This window comes from Corvus kubaryi, unplaced genomic scaffold, assembly GCF_017639235.1.
Source record: "Corvus kubaryi isolate FWS band 111438036 unplaced genomic scaffold, C.kubaryi_AGA036_p1.0 37384, whole genome shotgun sequence".
Taxonomy (NCBI): Eukaryota; Metazoa; Chordata; class Aves; order Passeriformes; family Corvidae; genus Corvus; species Corvus kubaryi.
The window spans coordinates 234,867-254,806 of record NW_024581126.1 but is presented as its reverse complement, the minus strand read 5'-3'; the positions used below and the strand labels follow the sequence as shown (position 1 = coordinate 254,806).

At 47.6% G+C, this 19,940-nt stretch overlaps 1 protein-coding gene across 1 annotated transcript; it reads left to right on the top strand.

The window, feature by feature from the left end:
- Window positions 1-449: 449 nt before the first annotated feature.
- Window positions 450-14,427, top strand: IVD (isovaleryl-CoA dehydrogenase). Its single transcript, XM_042035525.1, has 12 exons — window positions 450-539; window positions 2,615-2,704; window positions 3,977-4,028; window positions 6,656-6,825; window positions 8,223-8,316; window positions 8,568-8,704; window positions 9,224-9,320; window positions 10,381-10,474; window positions 11,733-11,814; window positions 12,274-12,378; window positions 13,015-13,087; window positions 13,207-14,427. The coding sequence occupies exons 2-12, from the start codon at window positions 2,627-2,629 to the stop codon at window positions 13,338-13,340; spliced, it is 1,116 nt and encodes a 371-aa protein (XP_041891459.1). The 5' UTR covers window positions 450-539; window positions 2,615-2,626; the 3' UTR covers window positions 13,341-14,427.
- Window positions 14,428-19,940: the final 5,513 nt, after the last annotated feature.

The following is a 19,940-nucleotide window of genomic DNA, read 5'->3' as shown; positions in this document are numbered from 1 at the left end:
GCCCAATCCGCGCGCGCGGGGCGGGGGCGCGGCGCCCCGGGCGCGCGGCCCGCGGGAGTGACCGCCCGGGCCCACGTGGCTCTTCCCGCGGCTTCGCCACGGAGCGTGGCACTGCGTAAGCGAACGGCCCCTGCGTCCACGGTGGGCCTGTTGGATCGGCAGTAATCGTCAGGAACGTGATCATCAAAGGAACACTTCGGTGGGGTCGTGTCACATCGTCCCAAAAGAAGCGTTGCAGCTCTCGCAGCTTGTTCTCCTGCCCAATGGGGCATTTAAAGATTTAGGATAATTCTTAGAACTCATTGTAGTTTACGGCTTTTCCTAAAGGGACAACGCAGGGGCAACACTGATCTCTGCTCTGGTGACCAGTGACAGGAACCCAGGGAAGGGCAAGAACTGGGTTAGGGGAGGTTTAGGCTGGGTATTGGGAAAAAGCTCTTCCTCCAGAGTGTGGTCGGACACTGGAACAGCTCCCCAGGGAATGGTCGCAATGGCTGCCAGAGCTCAAGGAGCATTTGGACAACACTCTCAGGCACAAGGTGAGATTGTTGGGGTGTCCTGTGCAGAGCCGGGAGTTGGACTTGTTACCAAAAACCTCTGAAAATGCTGGGAAAAATAAGACTTAACACTGTCTTTAGTATTAGTGAATAAGGCATTCCTTTATTCTTGACCAAGAGATGTTTGTGTTTCTGACAAAGTTCCAGCTTCCACATCGACCCAAGACACAAAACTTTTTCACTTACACATTTTTAGCAGACAAAGAAATGAATGTTCATTGGTTCTAAGTTGCATAATTCTCTTTATTAATTAGTATTCTATCCTCTATCAGTTATTGATTTCTCCTTCTTCATGCTAGTCTGGCCCACTTTCATTAGTCCTTTTATCATTTCTCAAATGGGGAGTTTCCAACTTTCCAGGCTTCAGTCTCCTCTGTGCCTTCTGGTTACTCCACCATGTCTTTGAAGGGCCATAAATTTAAGATCCCAGGTGTCCAATTTTCAACTCCTTCAGGCTTTGTTTATTGGAGATTGTCAGGATTAGTTTAGCAAACTTAAGGTTTCGGTGATTTAATGATCAAAGTATCCATAAATGTCTGTGAAAAAGGAACTTAAATAGTGCTGACTAAAAGTGGGCACACTTACAATTATTTTAAACAGCTAATTAAAAATTGGTTAGGAAAGTTACATCATTTCCAACAGATGGTCCTTGTGGGTACCTTCTGGCTCGGAATGTTCTGTGATTCTATGATCCTTAGCTTTGCTGTGTTCTGTGTGCAGCAGTAGCCAAGTGCTGACCATTCCAGATGTATTCCCTTCTGCCCCAGGGCTTGGAGTGAAGGGCAGTGGCTTCCCAGGGCTGCTCCACACAGGCTGCTGCCAGTGAAACACTGGAGCTACAGCCTCACTTTCCAGATAATTCTGATGGTACAAGCATATGGATGTACAAAATAAACTTACTTGTTCTTCTTTCATGCTACGGAATTATTCCTTGCCACATTTGTGTTAATGTTTATGGCCTTATCAGCTCGAACTGATGTTTCTTTGTACTTCTATATTCAGCAAGTGTAAAAGAAGGTGTAAAATATTCCTATTGTTCCTATCTGTCCGGTCGTATAGCTAAAAAAACAAGATCAGAAATAATCTTCAGTATTAGTGAAACTGTGACTTAAAAGCAATATAACTGTTATAAACTGGCTTAGGGTATCACAGTTACCTGTCCAAGTCCATCCTCAATCTCTAATTGATTAAGGTGTTGGGGTTTTTTTTATTATGGTTTTAAGCTTCTTCTAATTTATTTTAAACTCTTTGCTGAAGTGTAATGCAGTCAGTTCTGGTTTAACAGCTCAGGGTTTCAGTCTCTAAAACTGTTCCTTCACCAGAATTAATATGTGGGAATAAAGAACCAAAAAGAAAAAAAATGGGATTATTAAACTCTACCATAAGATCCAGACCAAGTTTTTAAATCTTCCTGTTAAAAACATTTAAGACATTGTATAAATTTTGTTAGTATGTGTATAGAGTTCTGTAGAATACATTTATGTAAGTATTCAGAGTTTAAAATTTAGAAAAATGTTTTGGGTTTTTTAACACTTGGATCAATGAACACTCCTGGCTCTATCAAATTTTCCCACTGTAGGAGGTAGTAAGGTAGATAATGTAGTTCCAATTTGACACACAAACACGTTTTAATTAGTATCCCTGCTTATTACAGGTATCTGCCTGTAATTAAATGGTGCTGTAAGCAGCTACTGGATAGGGTTACCACATTATAAACTCAGTTCATCAGCTTCCAAAGTTCACTGCCCAAAAACATGCCTGAAGCCCCAGTGCAGGCAGGAGTTCAGGAACATTCTCTCATGTCAGGGTACGATTAAGGTTAAATGCTGAGAAGAGACTAAAGTACATCAGCTCCTTTTTAAAAGACTAAAAAAGTTACCCTTTTATGTGGTATTTCAGCCAGTAACCTGAACCGTGGATTTCCTTATGGTCTTGTGCTTCTGAGTTTGGGATGCTGGAGTTGCCTGGTGAGGGAATGTTGGCAAGATCCAGGGGAAGAAGATGACAATATATTGCTGAGATGTAACGGATGTGTTTTTCCTCCCCTCTTTTCCCAGCTTAGACAGACCATGACAAAGTTCTGCCAAGAGCATTTGGCTCCAAAGGCCCAACAGATTGACCAGGAAAACGAATTCAAAGGCATGCGGGCAAGTATTTCATATGTGGTTCTGAAAGCCTCTCCGGGCTTTGATCTCTGCATTAGTCCAGACAATCCCAGGCCACACCACAGGAACATGTGCATTAACTTTTCAAACTTAAAAGCCACAGAGAAAACGTTTTTTGGATTTCCTGTTTTATCTTTTGTTACCAACTTTCAGCAAGCTGGGGCAGAACCCAGCAATAATAGTAATAATAAAGATTGATAATGGTCTCGTTTGGATTCTTATGGGATTTCTGCCTGGCTCTGTTCAGGCTCCTTCTCCAACATGTGCTTTGTATACTCCTGGCTCAGTCCCCTTCTTGGACATGAATTTCCTCTCAGATTTGCTGTGAAAATATTGTGTGCAAATGCTGAAATGTGGAGTTTGACTGTTGAGCTGAAACTTGCCTTTCTAATAAACCAAACAAATGCTGTGCCACAGGGTGCTTTGATTGATGGAAATGAGAGATCTGACTATTGGTTTTTATAAGCTCTACAAGACTCAAAAAGCTCTAAACATCTGCCAGGATTTCCCAGAGTTCTGATGTTGACATTTCCAGGGATGTATGTACAGCTTTGAAGTGAAGTGTATAAATTTAGCCTGGCATTCCAGATGTCATCCAGAGCTATTGTATGATACTTTTTGAAGTCTCTGGAGATATTCCCTGATAATTATTGCTGGACACAGAGGCCATATGAGGAGCACTCACCTATGTGTCCATCACATAGCAGAGGAAGGGAGCAGTAGGGAGATGGCCCCACCAGGACATGTGTGGGCTTCCCTGGTGACAGCATCCTTTGCTACTGCACTTTGTCATGGCTATAACATTCCCATTTTTTTAATCTCCCCCAAGGAGGCTTCCTTGGCTTTAGTTGCCAGCTCCTGATTTACTGGAAGGGTTTTAAAGTGCCAGCTCATAGCACCACTTCATGTTTTGGTAGTGGATAGTTTTATACTATTTCACAAAAATTTTCCTTAGAATGGGCAAAGAGTTAAATCTTAAGAGGTGTTCGTCCAGAATTAAATTTAGGCATGTGAATTTTCACTGAATTCCACAAACTACTCCCATGTGTAGCATAGCTAGTATCCTTAAATCTGTGTGGTTTTTCAGTTCCAAGGATGGAGCTGCACTGTGGGAGGAACAGGTATCGTTGCATTTGCCTCATTCTCGTGCTATATCGCAGATGAACAGATGTGTCCAGTGAGCTTCCTGGGGAAACTTGTTATGCTGATGCCCAGACTGCCAGTTTGGGTTGATTGCTTGTTCTGTATTCATAGGACTTTTGGAAGAAACTTGGAGAACTGGGAGTTCTGGGGATCACAGCCCCTGGTAAGTCTGTTCCCATTTTACCTTCTGATGGGTGATTCCTCAGACAAAAGAGGGACCACTTATACTCTCACTTTCCAGTTCACAACGGCCTTGTCTGTGATGTGACATCCATTTTGTCCTATCTTTGTGTTTTAAAAAACTCTTTCCGAACTGTTGTTATTCTTCTGACTTTGAATCCTTTGTCCTTGTTAGACAAAGTGCCTTTCACAGTTTAAAGGCACTGCTCAGAAATGGTTTCTCCAGATGTAACATATGGAGCTCAAACATACATTGTGCCTTTCTAATATGAAGCAAGTTTTGAAGGAGGAGAGCTAGAGATAAAAGTATCCCAGACCAAACATCCATCTATAATGGGAGAAGTTAAAGGGTCTAAAATAATGCCCTGAAATGCTGTGATAACGAACGGACAGCTGACCACAGCCAACCACAGTCAAAAAAAATCAGGGGAAATCTTACTCAGCCTTGCGCAGGTTAGTGAAAAGTGTTGTGATGAATGTTACAGATGAGTGTGGTTGTGCTGAATGCACCAAGGCAGGGTAATGAGGAGAAGCCCTTAGTGGAGAAAAGCAGTTGATGGGGCCTTTCCTTCCCCATGGAAAAGTCTGTTTTCTAGACGTGGCTGTGCAAAGGCTCTGCAGAATCCAGCTGAATAGCAATGCATCGGAAAAAAGCCTCTGCCTTGCTTTCAGTGCTGAAAGACTCAGCATTTCTGCTTGCTTTCTCTCTCCTCTTCCCCATTTACTGCTGCTCCTGTTTTTCCTCACTCTTACCTTCTTTCTTCTTTGATGTTGTGCCTGAGGCTTACAGCAGTTTCCCACACTATAAATAAGCCATCTCCTCACAAGTCCTGTCCTTCTTGATTTTCTCAAAGGTTTACCTCTCAAACCCTCCTATGCCCAGGATTTTTCACCTAATTTTGGATTGTGGAGTTGCATGTTTCTTTATTGACATTGCTTTTGTTGGAGGAGGTGGAGACTGGGATTTAGGATATGAAGATCGTGTGGAATCTTAGGAGGGTGTACACAATTAAATGGCATGTTTGGGCACCAGTGCATCAAGTCTATTACGGGAACATTTTGAATAACAGTGCTATTTGTTTTCTTCCTAAAACTAAAAGAACTGTGGTGTTTGTAATTTTCCGTTTGTTTTATAAAGGGCAAAGTAAAGAAATGTAAATATGTGATTCCCATGTAATGATAATATGGGCGTGTCATATACAAAGAGTAGCTTTGAAAGGGCAGCATCGTTCGAAACCACACCATGGTTTGTGTTATATGAGGAGGTGTCTGGCAGGATCATTTTCCTCTTCCTCTTGCAGTGCAAAGCAATCCTGGATTTGTGCTGCTCACAGTTACCTTGCCTTTCTTGAGGCAAAAGCACCAAACCCAGCCATTCAATAGGAGTTAATAAAAAAATGTCTTGTTTTTGCATTCCTGAGAAATTGTTAAACCCATCTTTTAGGATACTGATAGCAAACGCCTAAACTGAGGTTCGCGGTAGAGAGAGGAGATTTCAGAGGATAAAGGGCCCTGCAGATAAAGGCAGGAGTTGAAATGAGGGACATGGGAGGAAAGACAATGTGTGATGCCAGTGGCTGTGGTGTTAAATTGAGGAATTTGGAACAGCAGCCCCTTGGAGCTGTGCCTTTTGGTCACTCTGAGCACACACAGAGATTTGCTCTTACCCTTGTTGCTCTTGCTTGCAGCCTCCACATTGATGACGAGTAAGTGCTCCCAGTTTATGTCCCCAGCTGCTTCTTGGCATTCATGTCCTGTTGTAGTGCTTCTCTTAGCAGTACAACCACTTGCTTCCTACCTGGAGAGCAAGACTTTTAGGTTGGGAGGTTACTGTATTTGTGTGTATATAAATGTGGTTTTAGGTATATGTGTATATATTTACATAGGCTGTTGGCTCCTCAAGGCCGTTACACATTTCTCAGCCTTCTCTTTTTACCTGCCTTCTTTTTCCCTGTTCTACTGTGTAACTTTAATCTTTACTATTAGTTTTAGGCTCAACTCCATGTGCCTAGCTGGGCTCCCAGTGCTGCTCTGTCTCACTTCATCCTCTCTTACATGCTTGTCACTAATGAATTGCATTTATGGATCATTCCCCTTCTCAATTGGCCACTCATCAAATTTCTGGTGTCCTGCACGTTTGTGGGCTTAGAAGAGTCCTTAGTGCCACATTTTTGAGCAGCTTGAGGATTCCTCACTTGTTTAGGGGCAAACATATGTGGATTTTACAAACCTTGCCTGTGTTCCTTTGTTCTCACCTTAAGGAGGTTGCAACTTGGCGATTTAATCTTTGCAATAATACTAAGGTTGATAAGAAGGACTCGTTATTGTGCAGTGTCAGTGGCATGTTCAAGATGTGTCCTTGTGCATGTTCTACACATAAACTATGTTATACGAGTCAAGTATGGTTTATGCTGAAGACAAAATATCCCTGCGACTTTAAGATGAGAAAACTGAAATTCAGAGAGGATGGGGCCAGAAGTGCCCAGCTCAGGGACGGCAACAGTCAAATCCAGAGGCATTCAAAGTGTCTTGGATCTCATTGGAGACTGAGCCCAGCTGCAGGATCTTGTGCACATGGTGGGTAACACGAGCTTTTTCCGTTCTTCCCAGTGGAATATGGTGGATCTGCCCTGGGATACCTGGACCACGTGCTGGTGATGGAGGAGATCTCCCGTGCGTCAGCATCCGTGGGGCTCAGTTACGGGGCCCACTCCAACCTGTGCATCAACCAGCTCGTGCGCAATGGCAACGAGGCCCAGAAGCAAAAGTACCTGCCCAAGGTACGTGGCATTTGGGTTCTGGCTGTGAGGATGAATGTCTTTCACAGTGTGTTAGCATCTCAAGCACCAGCAGATTTCAGTGACCAAACCTTAGGAAATACTGACCTTGCCAACCTTGCCCTTCTCTAGCTTGTCAATTTTTGTCCTATTAATCCATATTGACCTCATACTATGCCCGGGTGCTTGTCTGCAGGCAGCACAGCCCAGCTCTCTAGAGCTGTGTTACTAAGGGAGGCTTTGAGGTGACACTGGAGAATATTCTTCCAAATTCCCAAATCATTTTGAGATCTCTGAAAGAAAGTCACTGCTTTCCTATTTTATATTCTCCATTTCTCACTGCCCAAATGCTTGGTTTGGCTGTTAATTAACTGCATGTGAAATATCGTCATCACTTGGGGCATTGATGTTGTAACTCAGAAGTGCATTAAATAGATTTCAGTTTTTCAATGCATGGAAAAACAATGAGCACATTGAAACCCGGTTACTGAGATTATCAGTGAAATTATCAGCACAAAAAACTTGATGTAAACGACGTGCAAAGTACAGTGTCACTTCCTCAAAGCACTGTGCAGCCTGCAAATGTGTAACCCTGAAGTGCCCTCCTTCCTCAGGTGTATTTTCATGCTTCATTCTCTGCCTTTCAATGAGATGTCACTTCAGCTTGACTTGTTTTGGTTCCTGACAGAGCACTTAGAAGTGCTTAACTAGATTTGAGCGCCTCATGAGGACTTCTGTAGCAATGCACTGATGGATTGAATTAGTTGAACACATCTTAAGCATTGAGTCTGCTTTTAAAAAAAAAGTATAGATCAAAAGGAGAAGAAGATGGACAAAAGTACACAGGGAGGAAAAAGAAAGGCAAGGAGAAAAGGGCAGGATGAAAGAACAGTGAAGCAGAAGTAACGGCTCTGCCAGAGCCTGGTGTGAGCAGGTACAGGAGGAGGGTGTTGTGGGGTGAGGGTGGGGACTGGGCTATGAGAACATTGCAGAGAACTTTCCCATCCCTTTTCACCCCCTCATTGGCTTTTTGTGTTCACCAGCTCCTGTTTGTGTAAAAGGGCAGCAGAAAGCCCAGGCAGGAGCTGGGGACAGGCATATGGCTGCCTGCATGGTTCCTTGGCAGCTTCCTCATGTGTTGTGCAAGCAGGGCTGTGCTTGTCTAGCTCAGACAGAGCTGAGTCACTATTCTCATCCCACTGGGATTTGGTTCTGTTCCCTCGGCACAGCACAAGGGAGCTCCTTGCTTGGGCTGTACCGGAACAGGAGCTCTCTTTGCATTCTTGCAGAGAACAGCGACTGTGGAGGTTCAGTGCAGGAAAACAGGCGGGGGGCTAAAGAGGGAACACAAACAGTGCTGCTGGTCTTCATCTTTTGCTAATATTTGTCTTTTCTTCTAGCTAATCAGCGGGGAGCACATTGGAGCCTTAGCCATGAGCGAGCCAAATGCTGGCTCTGATGTTGTGTCCATGAAGCTGAAGGCAGATAAGAAAGGTAAAGCCTGTCCTGTGCTGCCCAGGGAGGTGCTGGAGGCCCCATCCCTGGAGGTGTTCAAGGAACATTTGGACATGGCACTCAGTGCTCTGGTCTGGTTCACAAAGTGGTGATGGGCCAAAGATTGGACTCGACGATCTTGGAGGTCTTTTCCAACCTAAGTGATTCTGGGAAGCCTGTTAGGGAATAAATGGAGCGAGAATACCAGTGTTGCTGTCGTGAGCTAACAGATTTCATCTCTTGGCTTCCAGGAGACTACTTTGTTTTGAATGGGAACAAATTCTGGATCACCAACGGGCCAGACGCAGATGTTCTCATTGTCTATGCTAAAACTGACATGAATGCTGTCCCAGCCTCCCGAGGCATAACCGCCTTCATCGTGGAGAGGGTAGGTTTAGTCATTCCCACAGGGTTTTAAAGCAGAATCCTTCACCCTAACTGCCTCATTTGGAAATCAGCTGGTTTTCCTTCCATAACTGCCAGCCTCTTCCTCAAAGACAAACTACTTTCTGCCTTTCAGGCAGGAAAGGAACCTTTAATAAAATAAAATCTGGGATCAGTAAACCTTCTGATGGACATAACTTCATTATTAGAATAGTTCAGTTACTGGCTGAGCTTCCAACCCTTGCTGTAGGAGAGCCTGTGTTGGCAACTGTCCAAATAATTTATTTGCTCTTTATGTGCATTAGAAAATGGATGCACAGGGTTCCTATGTGTATGTTTCTCTGTCCATTTGTTTTCTCTGCACTTGCACTTAGACTTGGTCTTGTTCCTAGGTCACTTTATCTCCTTCCTTGCACCCTGCACATGTTCCTGTGGTCAGGGGAATTTCACAGATCTCTCATGATTTTCTTCAGTCTGTCAGAACTGAGACATGAAAGGTATTTTTACTGTCTTGACTTTGCAGGGAATGCCAGGTTTCAGGACAGCCCAGAAGCTGGATAAGCTGGGAATGAGAGGGTCTAATACCTGTGAATTGATCTTTGAAGACTGCAAGATCCCTGGTGAGTTTCGTTCAAATCATGGTGGCTTCCTGTCTTCTTGATCAGATAAATTGGATCACTAATTACACACATGTTCAGCCCGTGACCCTGAGGGCTTTGCAGATGCTTATCTGCTCTCTGGCAGCCTCCAAGGGAGCTGGTGGAACTGGAAAAGTGCAATCTGCTGGATTGCAGAGAGGGAGCACATCCCTTGTCAGGTCACTGCTCTTTCACCCTCATGGACCTAGTTCTTAACCACTGCTTCTCCAAAGCCTTTCTGAGGCTTCCCAAGAAACTTGTTTCCAAAAGAGCTCCCATCCTTGTATGGAGGTGAGCTACTTTGCCCTGAAGGTTTTTTTACTGGAGACTTTCCAACAGGCTTTTGTAACATTTCTGAGTTCTTTTGGAGCCAGGGCCTGAAAATGGACATCCTTTCCCCTATTAGTACAGCAGAGGCCTCTGTAATAGCAATGTTTGTTACTCCAGTGGCAAGTTTTGTTGATAGAAAAATTCCAGCCTTTCTAGAGCAAATGGAGAAGATGTCTTATCCAGAATCATAAAAATCCTGATTGTACATTTGCAGCTCCCCATAGACACCTTCAAAAGCTGAAGTGGAAGAGTTTCAGCTGAAATCTGACATTTCTAACTGTATTGGATCCCTCCACCCTAAAATCATAAAGGCCAGTGCCCCAGCGCTCTGATCATGTCCCGGGAGTCATCCACAGGGAACATCATGTTCTTGTGGAAAGAGGATGATGACATGGAGAAGCACATCCCTGCAGTGTTGGATGTTAACACACTTGGCACTCTGGCCATTAATGCTCCTCCTGATCTTTGGCTTTGGAAGCTGAAACATTTTTTTCCAGGAAATTGTTCAGGCTATTCAGTCATTTTTCATAGAATCCCAGGATGATTTGGGCTGGAAGGAGCCTTAAAGCTCATCCAGTCCCACCCCCTGCCCTGGGCAGGGACACCTTCTGCTAGCCCAGGTTGCTCCTCCCCTCAGTGAACACAGGCCCTCAGAGAGCAGCTTGTCTGAGTTTTGCACATAAATAAATCCCTTTTCCTTTTCTCTTTGCAGCTGAAAATGTCTTGGGGACACTGAGCAAAGGAGTCTACGTTCTGATGAGTGGATTGGACCTGGAGAGGCTCGTGCTGTCTGGGGGCCCCTTGGGGTAAGGGTTTGTCATCTTTTACAGGTTGTAGGGCCAGAAGGGTGCTTGGTGATCGCCAAGCCTGGTGGGGATCCCTTGGGATGCAGCTCTTGGTAGGATATATCCCGGATGGAGAACTGGGTTACTGGGGCAGCAGAAGAGGAGAGGCTGGGTCAGATGTGGGAAGGAAGCAAGGTGCAAGGATCCCGTGGCTGCTGGGTGTCCCAGTCAAAACCAGCATAGAACTCCAGCACCAGCACAGCTGCTTGACTGGACTCTCCTGGAGGTGCTCAGGGCCTTCTCGGCAGCCACCACTCACTCACGTGTACTCTGCCTCATCCTTGAGCTCTCAGCTCCTCACGCAGTGGTTTTCCAAATTGAAAGCATCTCTGTGGAGCCCCCTGTGAGGGGCAAGGGATGGAAGAAGCAATGCCAGAAAGAATGTTTGCAAGTCTGCCTGCCAGTGTCCACTGATCCTCCAGAGCAAGCTTTGGAGAAATGATTGGTCTTGATATAAAAATTTCCAGAGATGATAAATCTGCCTCAGTCCCCAGTTGCTGGCTTGTGTATCCCTACATTATTACTCAGGGAATAACCAGCTCATTTGTGTTACCAATTCCTTAGACACACTATCCAGAGAGTCACAAGCTGGTTTGTTCTTCATTTATTCAATCCTTAAGCTCCCCAGTAATTATTGGCACCCCACAGTCCTTTAGTCCTCCCGAGTGATCTCTCTGGGCTAATCCTCATGTGGAAAGACCAATTTCCACAAAGCAGGAGGAGGACTTTTTCCCCTCCTTGTTCTTACCTGTGCTTTTTTTTTATGGTTTTGGCTGGTACTCCTTGAGTTGGGGGGCTCTGGAGATAAGAGGCAGCACGAGCTGTCCTGGCTATGTTTGTGAGAAAGCTCTTCAAGTCTCAGTCCCCTGAATTAAAAAGTCAGACCTTCCCAAATGTCAAGAATGTCCCAAATGAGCACTAGGGAGAAATGTGGGACCTTTGGATTTTGTTCTTAGCCTTGTTTGAGTGAAGCTGTAGGAAGACAGCAGGATATCACTTTAGCTATGAGAACCTTTTTGCCTTGGGTTACTCTTCCAAAATTAAATCATTATTTCAGTTAAATCATTACATATATTATATATATATATATGATATATATATAATATATATACTTATATAATATATACATATAAAATATAGATATTATAATAATTATTTATTTTATATATATAGTTAAATCAATATATTCAAGTTTCCCTTTTCCCTCTGCTCTTCTTAGGCTCATGCAAGCTGTTCTTGACCATGCAATTCCATACCTGCATGTCAGAGAAGCATTTGGACAGAAAATTGGCCACTTCCAGGTAAGGCAGAAAAGGAATTGGGAATTTTTGTTCTCTTTTCTCTTTAAAACTGAGAAGACTGAGAGTTTTGTCCTGGCGGGGACTTTGCATGGAGAAGGTCACCTGGTGTTTATGCTCGGGCTGCATAATGTGATAATGAGCAGCCTGGGCTAATGGAAGGTTTCTGTGCATGCCAAGGAAATGGAACTGGATGAACTTTAAGGTCCCTTCCAACTCAACAAATCCTGGCATTCTATGATGTGGTTAGAAGGTGGAAAGACTTCTGAGCCTGAGGTCACTGTTGGCGGGTGAGGGACTGTGGCTGATATCTAGGGGTCTGTGAATGAGCAGAACCTCCAGCTCCCTCATGTCTGCTGGGCCCATGTCTCCTCCTGTGTCTAGTTTCTCTGAGATATTTTGGGGAACGGTTGGTCCCCCTCACTTGTGTTAATTAACGTCCCTTGTCTTTGGGCTGTGCAGCTCATGCAGGGCAAGATGGCAGATATGTACACGCGGCTCATGGCGTGCCGGCAGTACGTCTACAACGTGGCCAAAGCCTGTGACCAGGGCCACTTCAATGCCAAGGTGAGCTCCACTCCTACCTGGGCTGTGTGTCCTGGGGCAATTCCTCCAGTCCCAGAGCCTCACCTGGGGGGAGCCTCTATACAATTAGAGTCCTCACAGCCCAAAGGGTCTTTTTTTCACACCCAAAGTACCTTTTCTCACTCACAAATTAAAAGCAAGCCTCCTTTTACAAAGCAAGAAATTTAGCTGCATCAGTAGATGTTTATTGGCAGCCCAGACAGATGTCCTGGCTGTTGTAAGTGCTGTAGCAGTTGTTAGAGGTGTTGTCACCTCCACCTGTCACCACACCTCTATTAGAGGAGGATGTTGAGTGTTTAACAGTGGGAGCACAGAGCTCTGCATCCCAAAGCAAATCACAGTGGTCTCCTGAGGGATTGATGGGCCTTTGTGAGACACCAGCTTCTCTGGTGCACTTTTTTTTCCTTCTTCTGTCTTCATGTGGCCTTTACAGACCTGCCATGAGTGTTCTATAGTGACAGGGACACTGCTTGAGCTCCCTGTCCCTGTGCTTTGTGATCAAGTAGTTCAGGGTTCTTAGCAGGTGTCTGTAGAGTGATGGCAGGGTGAGGGCAGCACAGGGACTGGAGATGGGCAGGTGACACCTTTCCTCACTGTGCCATTGTGACTGTCCCATAGGACTGTGCCGGAGTGATCCTGTATTCAGCAGAGTGTGCGACGCAGGTGGCCCTGGATGGGATCCAGTGCCTGGGTGAGTCACTGATGGCTGGACAGAGCCAAGCACAGTGCAAGGGCATTTCCCTCTGCTGTCCCACCCTCAGCCCTGAAACTGGGGACAAGGAGTGACCTGTGGCTTGTTTTGGGTGGCAGGTGGGAACGGTTACATCAATGACTACCCCATGGGGCGCTTCCTGCGCGACGCCAAGCTCTATGAGATCGGGGCGGGCACCAGCGAGGTGCGCAGGCTCATCATCGGCAGGGCCTTCAACGCCACCTTCAAGTAACGCCACCAGTACAGAGGCAGCACCGTGACCACCACAAGGCCTTGACCGCGAGGCTGGAATGCACAACTGAGCTTCTTCCTGCCTGCCATTCCAGCATTGTCACTTCTGGAATCCCCTCTGCCTGCTCTGGGAGCAGATGCTGCTGGACTGGGCTTGGACAAAATTAATCAGAGGGTACATGGAAGGAGAAGTGTTCTTTCTCTTTTGTGATCACCCTGATTCATGCTGTTCATGTGCTGTTGGTTCTCAGATTTGCAAAGCAGAGGTTCATCCCCCCACCAGGCAGGCTGGCAAGGGGTGTGCAGCCACTCCTGCACACAGAAAGTCAATCCAAACCCACCAAAAATGGACAATGAGGGAACAACTTTGTTCTTTCTAAAAAGCCTTGAGTGCCGTTAAACAGTTAGAATTTAGCGTATTGCCATTGGAAGGTGAAACTTCCTGCTGTAACCTTCCAATGGAAGGTTAATACCTTCCATTGTGGGAACTTGACACCAAGCACATCATGGGGTTGCTATCATGAATGCTGAAAATCATCTGTGCACAAGCAGTGTTTTAGGTGCTGATTCCTAAAACTTCCTTAAATCCCATGTGTTTCTTTGCAGAATTCCTTTCCTATTTGCAGAATTCCTTTCCTATTCCGGCTGCTTTTGGAGTTATTTGGGTGCAGGCCTGAGTCCTTGCTGCACTGACTGACTGCTCCCACCAAGTCATTCCCTCAGAGCTGTCACCATCCATCACTCTGGGGACAGTTAACACGTCCGAGCTGTGTTGTGACATCAGTGAGTGAAGCAGGCAGACAGAGCTGACTTTCTTTGGGGTTTGGTTCCCTCTGAAGGTTGTTGTTTTGGCCAAGCCTGTCCTCACACTCCACCTCCGGGCAGCTGAGCAATGTGTTTGTGAGTGATCGCAGTGAATCTTGTATCCAGCAAATTGGGGCTTATCCAGCTTTTTAAAGGAAATCGCACAGCATCCTGCCAGCCTTTAAATAAGAATCACAAATCAAAACGAGCTGCTGGAAATGTGATTGAACAGTTAATTAAACAGTTGCCATGTAGGCAGCTCCCAGCAGTTTTAACAAAACTCACCTTCGACTGTGTGTATTTTTTTGGTTGTAGTCGACACCTGTCTGTACCAGGTGACAGTAGACTAACACAGAATTTTAAAATGTCACAGATTGAAGAGAGTTCACTTTCCTGAATTGCCAGGTAGGTCACTGAGAGTTTATAAAAGTCACAAAGAGCCAGAAAGAGCTTCTAAAGTCCTGGTGGTAGCACTCCTCCAAAACTTCATATTTATTCAGCCTCATTGGGTGGCTGTCACCCAGGAAGTGTCCCAGGGTTTAATTTTCAGCCTAAATCTCTGGATAGAGGGTGGACAGAGGTGCCCTGAGCTGCATCTGAAAATGCTGTGGAAGTGAACCTTGAGGTGCACTTCATACCAGAAACACTCAGTGCATTGCTGTACACGGATGTAAGAATTTAGTTATGTGACCAGACTTTTATGTTTTACCATGAAATGATTCCTGGATCACTCTTACGATCCATTCGTGCCAGAGGAACTTTTCTAGGGAGTGTCAGAGCCATAACAGGATGATGTGAGATTCAGATTGTTAAAAATAGGTTTTCTAAGGTGGAAGCAACCTAGAGATTTTTAAACCTGTCCTTCAGCACTGGAGAGGTCTGATTTTAATAGACATAATAAATAATGCCTTCACTTTCCAGGCTGATTAGCATCTTGGAGTTGAAGGTAAAATGAATCAATATCTAACAAATCTCGGGACAGGGGCAGGGAGCGATTCATAAATCCTCGCTGCCTTGGGAAAGGGATGGGAGAGTTTTTTTGGGGAAAAGGGGGTTAATCTTTATACTATACTAATAAAATACGCCTTTGCTGTGGCCTGTGCTCCTGGGGGGAGGTCCTAGGAGAGGGGAGGTGCAGGCTCTGGTACCCACCAAAGCGCATCCAAGCTGGCAGCAGCAACAGCTACCGTGTTGCTTTCCCTGCCTATCTCTCCCTCTTCCCAACCACAGTTTTTCCCCATGATTCTCATTTAAAAGAAATACATTTACAGAGATCATGCAGGCTGTGCCTCGGGCCTCCTCTGGAGAGCAGCAGAGCTAACAGGGAAAACACAGGGGGCTATGCCTCCGGGTATGATCCGAACAGTGTCTGCTGTGGATATGTGATGGAAATTGTCCTGGCCTGACAGCCTTTGGCTGGTGGCAGGGCTGGATGTGCTGCATCTTCCCTGTTTTTCAAGATCCTTGCCCTGTTTGCAGCTGGCTGGCCACTGAGCAGAGAAGGCATGGAGAGCAGGGGGAGTTATTCATTAAGGTATGCAGTGGGTTGACCCTGGCTGGGTGCCAGGCACCCACCAAAGCCTCTCTATCACTGCCATCCACAGCTGGACAGGGAGAGAAAATATAACAAAAGTTCATGGGTTGAGATAAGGATTGGGAGAGATCCCTCACCAAGAACTGTCAGGCAAAACTGACTCGAAGTAAAGTTGTTAATTGAATTTATTACTAACAAAATCAGAGCACCTGTTTTTTGCAGAGAGGCAAAAACCCCTTAAAAACATCTTCCCCCCACCCTTCCCTCCTTCCCTGCTCTAACTCCTCCCCCCACAGCAGCACAGGGAGACGGAAGTGGTGGTTACAGTCAGTTCATCACAGGTTGTTTCTGCTACTGCTCACGGAGAGGAGTCCTTCCCATGCTCCAGTGTGGGGTCCCTCCCACAGGAGACAGCTCTCCATGAACTTCTCCAGTGTGAGTCCATCCCATGGGCAGCAGTTCTCCACAAACTGCTGCATCGTGGGTCATTCTTCCACAGCGTCGGTCCTTCAGACACAGCCTGCTCCAAGGTGGATCCCCCACGGGTTCACAGGTGCTACCAGGAAACTTGCTCCAGTGTGGGCTCCTCTCTCCGTGGGTCTGCAGGTCCCTGCACAGGCCTCCTTATGAGCTCACAGCCTCCTCTCAGGCATCTCCCTGCTCCAGTGTGGGGTCCTCCACGGGCTGCAGGTGGATCTCTGCACACCCATGGCCCTCCATGCGCTGCAAGGGGACAGACAACCTGCTCCACTATGCTCTGTACCACAGATTGAAGATTGAGGGGCAGCTCCTGCCCCTCCCTCTCCACTGACCTTACTGTCTGCAGGGCTGTTCCTCTCACATATTCTCACCCTACTCTTCTCTGGACCCAATTCCATCTGCCAAATTTTTTTCCCTTCTTAAATATGTTATCCCAGAGGTGTTACCACTATTCCTGATTGGCTCAGCCTTGGTCAGCAGCACATCCATCTTGGAGCTGCCTGGAATGGGCTCTGCTGAACGTGGGAAAAGCTCCTGTCAGCTTCTTATAGAAGCCACCCCTGTAGTCCCCTGGCTACCAAAACCTGGCCATGCAAACCCAGTACAAGGTAACAGAGAGCTTATTTCAGCTGTGTGGGATTTGAAATGAGGTTCAGTTAGTGACAGGAGGAGACGGCATAGCCTCAAGCTGCACTGGGGGGGTTAAGATGGGATAAAAAGAAGAGTTTCTTTACAGAGAGAGTGGTCAGGCATTGGAAGGGGCTGTCCAGGGAGGTGCTGCAGTCCCCATCCCTGGAGGTGAGGAATAACTAGGCAATGGCATTCAGTGCTCTGGGTTGGGTGACAAGGTGGGGATCAGGCACAGGTTGGACTCGATCACCTTGTGGTAGAAAAGCTGGGCTCACACTGAGCTGGGGCACTGCCAGTGTTTGATCCAGAAGCTCAAGGGAAGTAGAAGATACAGTGGGGAAGATGGGCTGGGTCATCTCTGGTATTCTGCCTCATGCTTCTCAGGGCAGAGTAGACCATGGCTCCTTCCAGTTTTGGACACAGCTTGAGGTTAAACAGAGACTGTGTTTGTGGGGCTGCCCACAGCGTGAGGGAGCTTGATGAACACACCAGGGACATGGTGTTAAAATCTGCGAGGTAAAACTGTGGAGGGTCTGTGGGGCCAGCTGGGCTTACAGCCCATCCGCCCAGGGAGCCACAGCCCCGTCATGGGGCTGGGCTGTGGTTAAAGCAAATCTTGCCTTGTCAAGAGAGGTCAAACCACACCGAGAGGTGCAGGATGTGGGAGAGGAACTCATGTTTGCACAGCACCTCAGTCAAAGCAGTGGCTCTCCCCGATCCTCCACAGGGACCTGGGTGCGGTGGCTTACCTCCAAAAAAGATGTCCTGAGTCCTGCTGGGGCTGCCAGATGGGATCCTCAGCCTACTGCATTGCTGTGGGACCACTGGCTCCCTCTCAGCAGCTCCCTGGAGAGCCCCTCTGTCCCCTGCTCTGTCCCACTGCCTGTCCCAGAGGAGGGCAGGAACCCTCACCCCACTTTCAGGGCAGTGGGGAGCATGTGTGCTGGTGTGTATGTGGGACAGAGGATGTGGTTTCCTGCCTGTGGAGCTGGTCCATGAGGGGAAGGGAGGCTTTGGTAATCTGTGGGAAGGATGATGTTTCCCTCCCGTGCTGGGCTTTGAGCAATTTCAGTACAGGGTGACACATAACGAAAGTGTCATCGCGTCCTGGTTTCACTGTACAGAGATGTGCTGAAGCCAAGCCCTGCGGTGATGCTCCATCCCTGTTCACGAGCGTCCCTCCTGCTCCTGCCTCCCTCTTGCAGCCCAACACGAAGTGTTACTCAAAATCTCTGTGTATTCCCGCTTGCTTCAGCCTCCCCGGGGCTCCCGGCAGCAATCGCCGCGGTTCAACGCCGCTGCTGGAGCACGGACCTGCTGCTGTGTCCCCTCCGCGTTCCCACATGTGGGTGATGAGTCGGTTTCTTTACCAGGCTGGAGTGAGAGCCCACGGAGCCACACGTATCCGCTGTCACGGGTGCAGGCAGAGAGGACGCGATCCCTGCGTCCTGGCCGCTCTGTCGCTGCGTCCTGCCTGACAGCTGCCCGCTCCTCCCGCACAGCTGTGCCGGCCACGCTCCCCTCGCAGCGAGGCACCCGCTCCTCCCAGCCACGGCCCCGCAGGAAGATTAGAAAGAGATTTCTTTTCAATCTATACAAGAATTCACAACTGTGAAGGGGAGACAAAAACATTCTTGAGCCGAGGGGACAATATTGTGCGAGGGAGGCCCGGGGGGGCTGCGGGATTACTGTAGCGCAGCCCAGGGTCGCCCCGCTTGCACCTGCTGTTTGCTGAAAGGCTGATGCTGAGCAACAAGCAGCTGATGCTGAGGCCCAGTTGTCAGCCTGAATGGGGAAAAAAAGGCTGGAGCAGCGTGCTCGCCAAAGGGAAATGGCAGGCGGCCCAGTGCCAGCGGGAGGAGGGAGCTGGCGGTGGGGCGATAGCAGCCGGCTCTCCCTTGGCACGTGGAGCTCCGGGCAGACCCGGAGGTGTGGGTATGCCTGAGGATCTGTCATTCCAAAGGCATCCAGGAGAAAGGGGATGATCCTGAACCTCTAAAGAGGTTGAGGAGGTTGAGAGCATAAGCTCTACCCAAACCACCCTGCTCGCTCCAGCGCTGAGCTGTCACAATGGGCGGGAGATGATGTCCCCGCCAAACCCAAAACTGAAGTAGCGCTGCTGCAGGACATCCTACCATTGGCTACTGCTGCCCCCAGGCAGGAGGAAAGATACATTTCAGGAAGAATTTCTTCATGGAAAGGGTTGTCCAGCATTGTAATGGGCTGCCCATGGAAGTGGTGGAGTCACCATCCCTGTAGGTGCTCAAGGAACAACTGGACCTGGCACTCAATGCTCTGGTCTGATTGACAAGGTGGGGATTGATCACCGGTTGAACTGGATGATCTTGGACATCTTTTCCAACCTAAATAATTCTGGAATTCTCTGATCCTGCAGTTTCTGCTCACAGCCCCCACTGGTAGGGACAATGACAGCCAGACAGATGTGCCCTGCAGCAGGAGGATCAGAGCAGCACTTGGATCACTCAGATGTGCTGAGGCACCTTGATCTCTTCGGGTTGTACAATGAGCCCTGAATCATCCTGCTCAGCTCATCCATGGAGCATCCCCCATGTGGGGCAGGGCAGAGAGAGAAGAGGGAATTTCTGAAGGGTGTCTCTCTGAGCTGAGGGGCTTGGCACACGCACAGCCCCCTCCTCTGTGGGGCTGTCTGGTGGCAAAGCTGGGACTGCCCAGAGGGGGATTTTCCAACCCTCTGCTGCAGCTGCCTCCATAAGAGAGGCAGGAGTGAGTGTGTTTTCCTGCAGCTGTTGGCGGGATGGAAATAATCCACGTGCCCTGGGTGTCTGCAGGGTGAAGGGGGCTGTACTGGATCGATGTTCCCCCTGTGAGCCAACCTGTGCCAGGGGCATTAGGAAATACACAGCCTGTGTCCTCTCTGTGCCTCATTGCAGAGCTTGGAGCTTCTTTGGAGGGATAACAAGCCCAGCATTGGTCTGAAGGAAAGGAAAGAGTGGTAGCTGCCTGGTCTGTCTAATGCAGAGGAGAAAAGCAAATGGTTATTTCTGCAGCACAGCAGGGTCCCCACTGTGATTTAGCGCCCAGGTGCTCCTGCTGGCATGAGGATAGGGAGCTGCACAGAGGGGATGGCCTGGCGCCATCCCTGCTGACCAGACACGCTCAGGAAATCCCCAG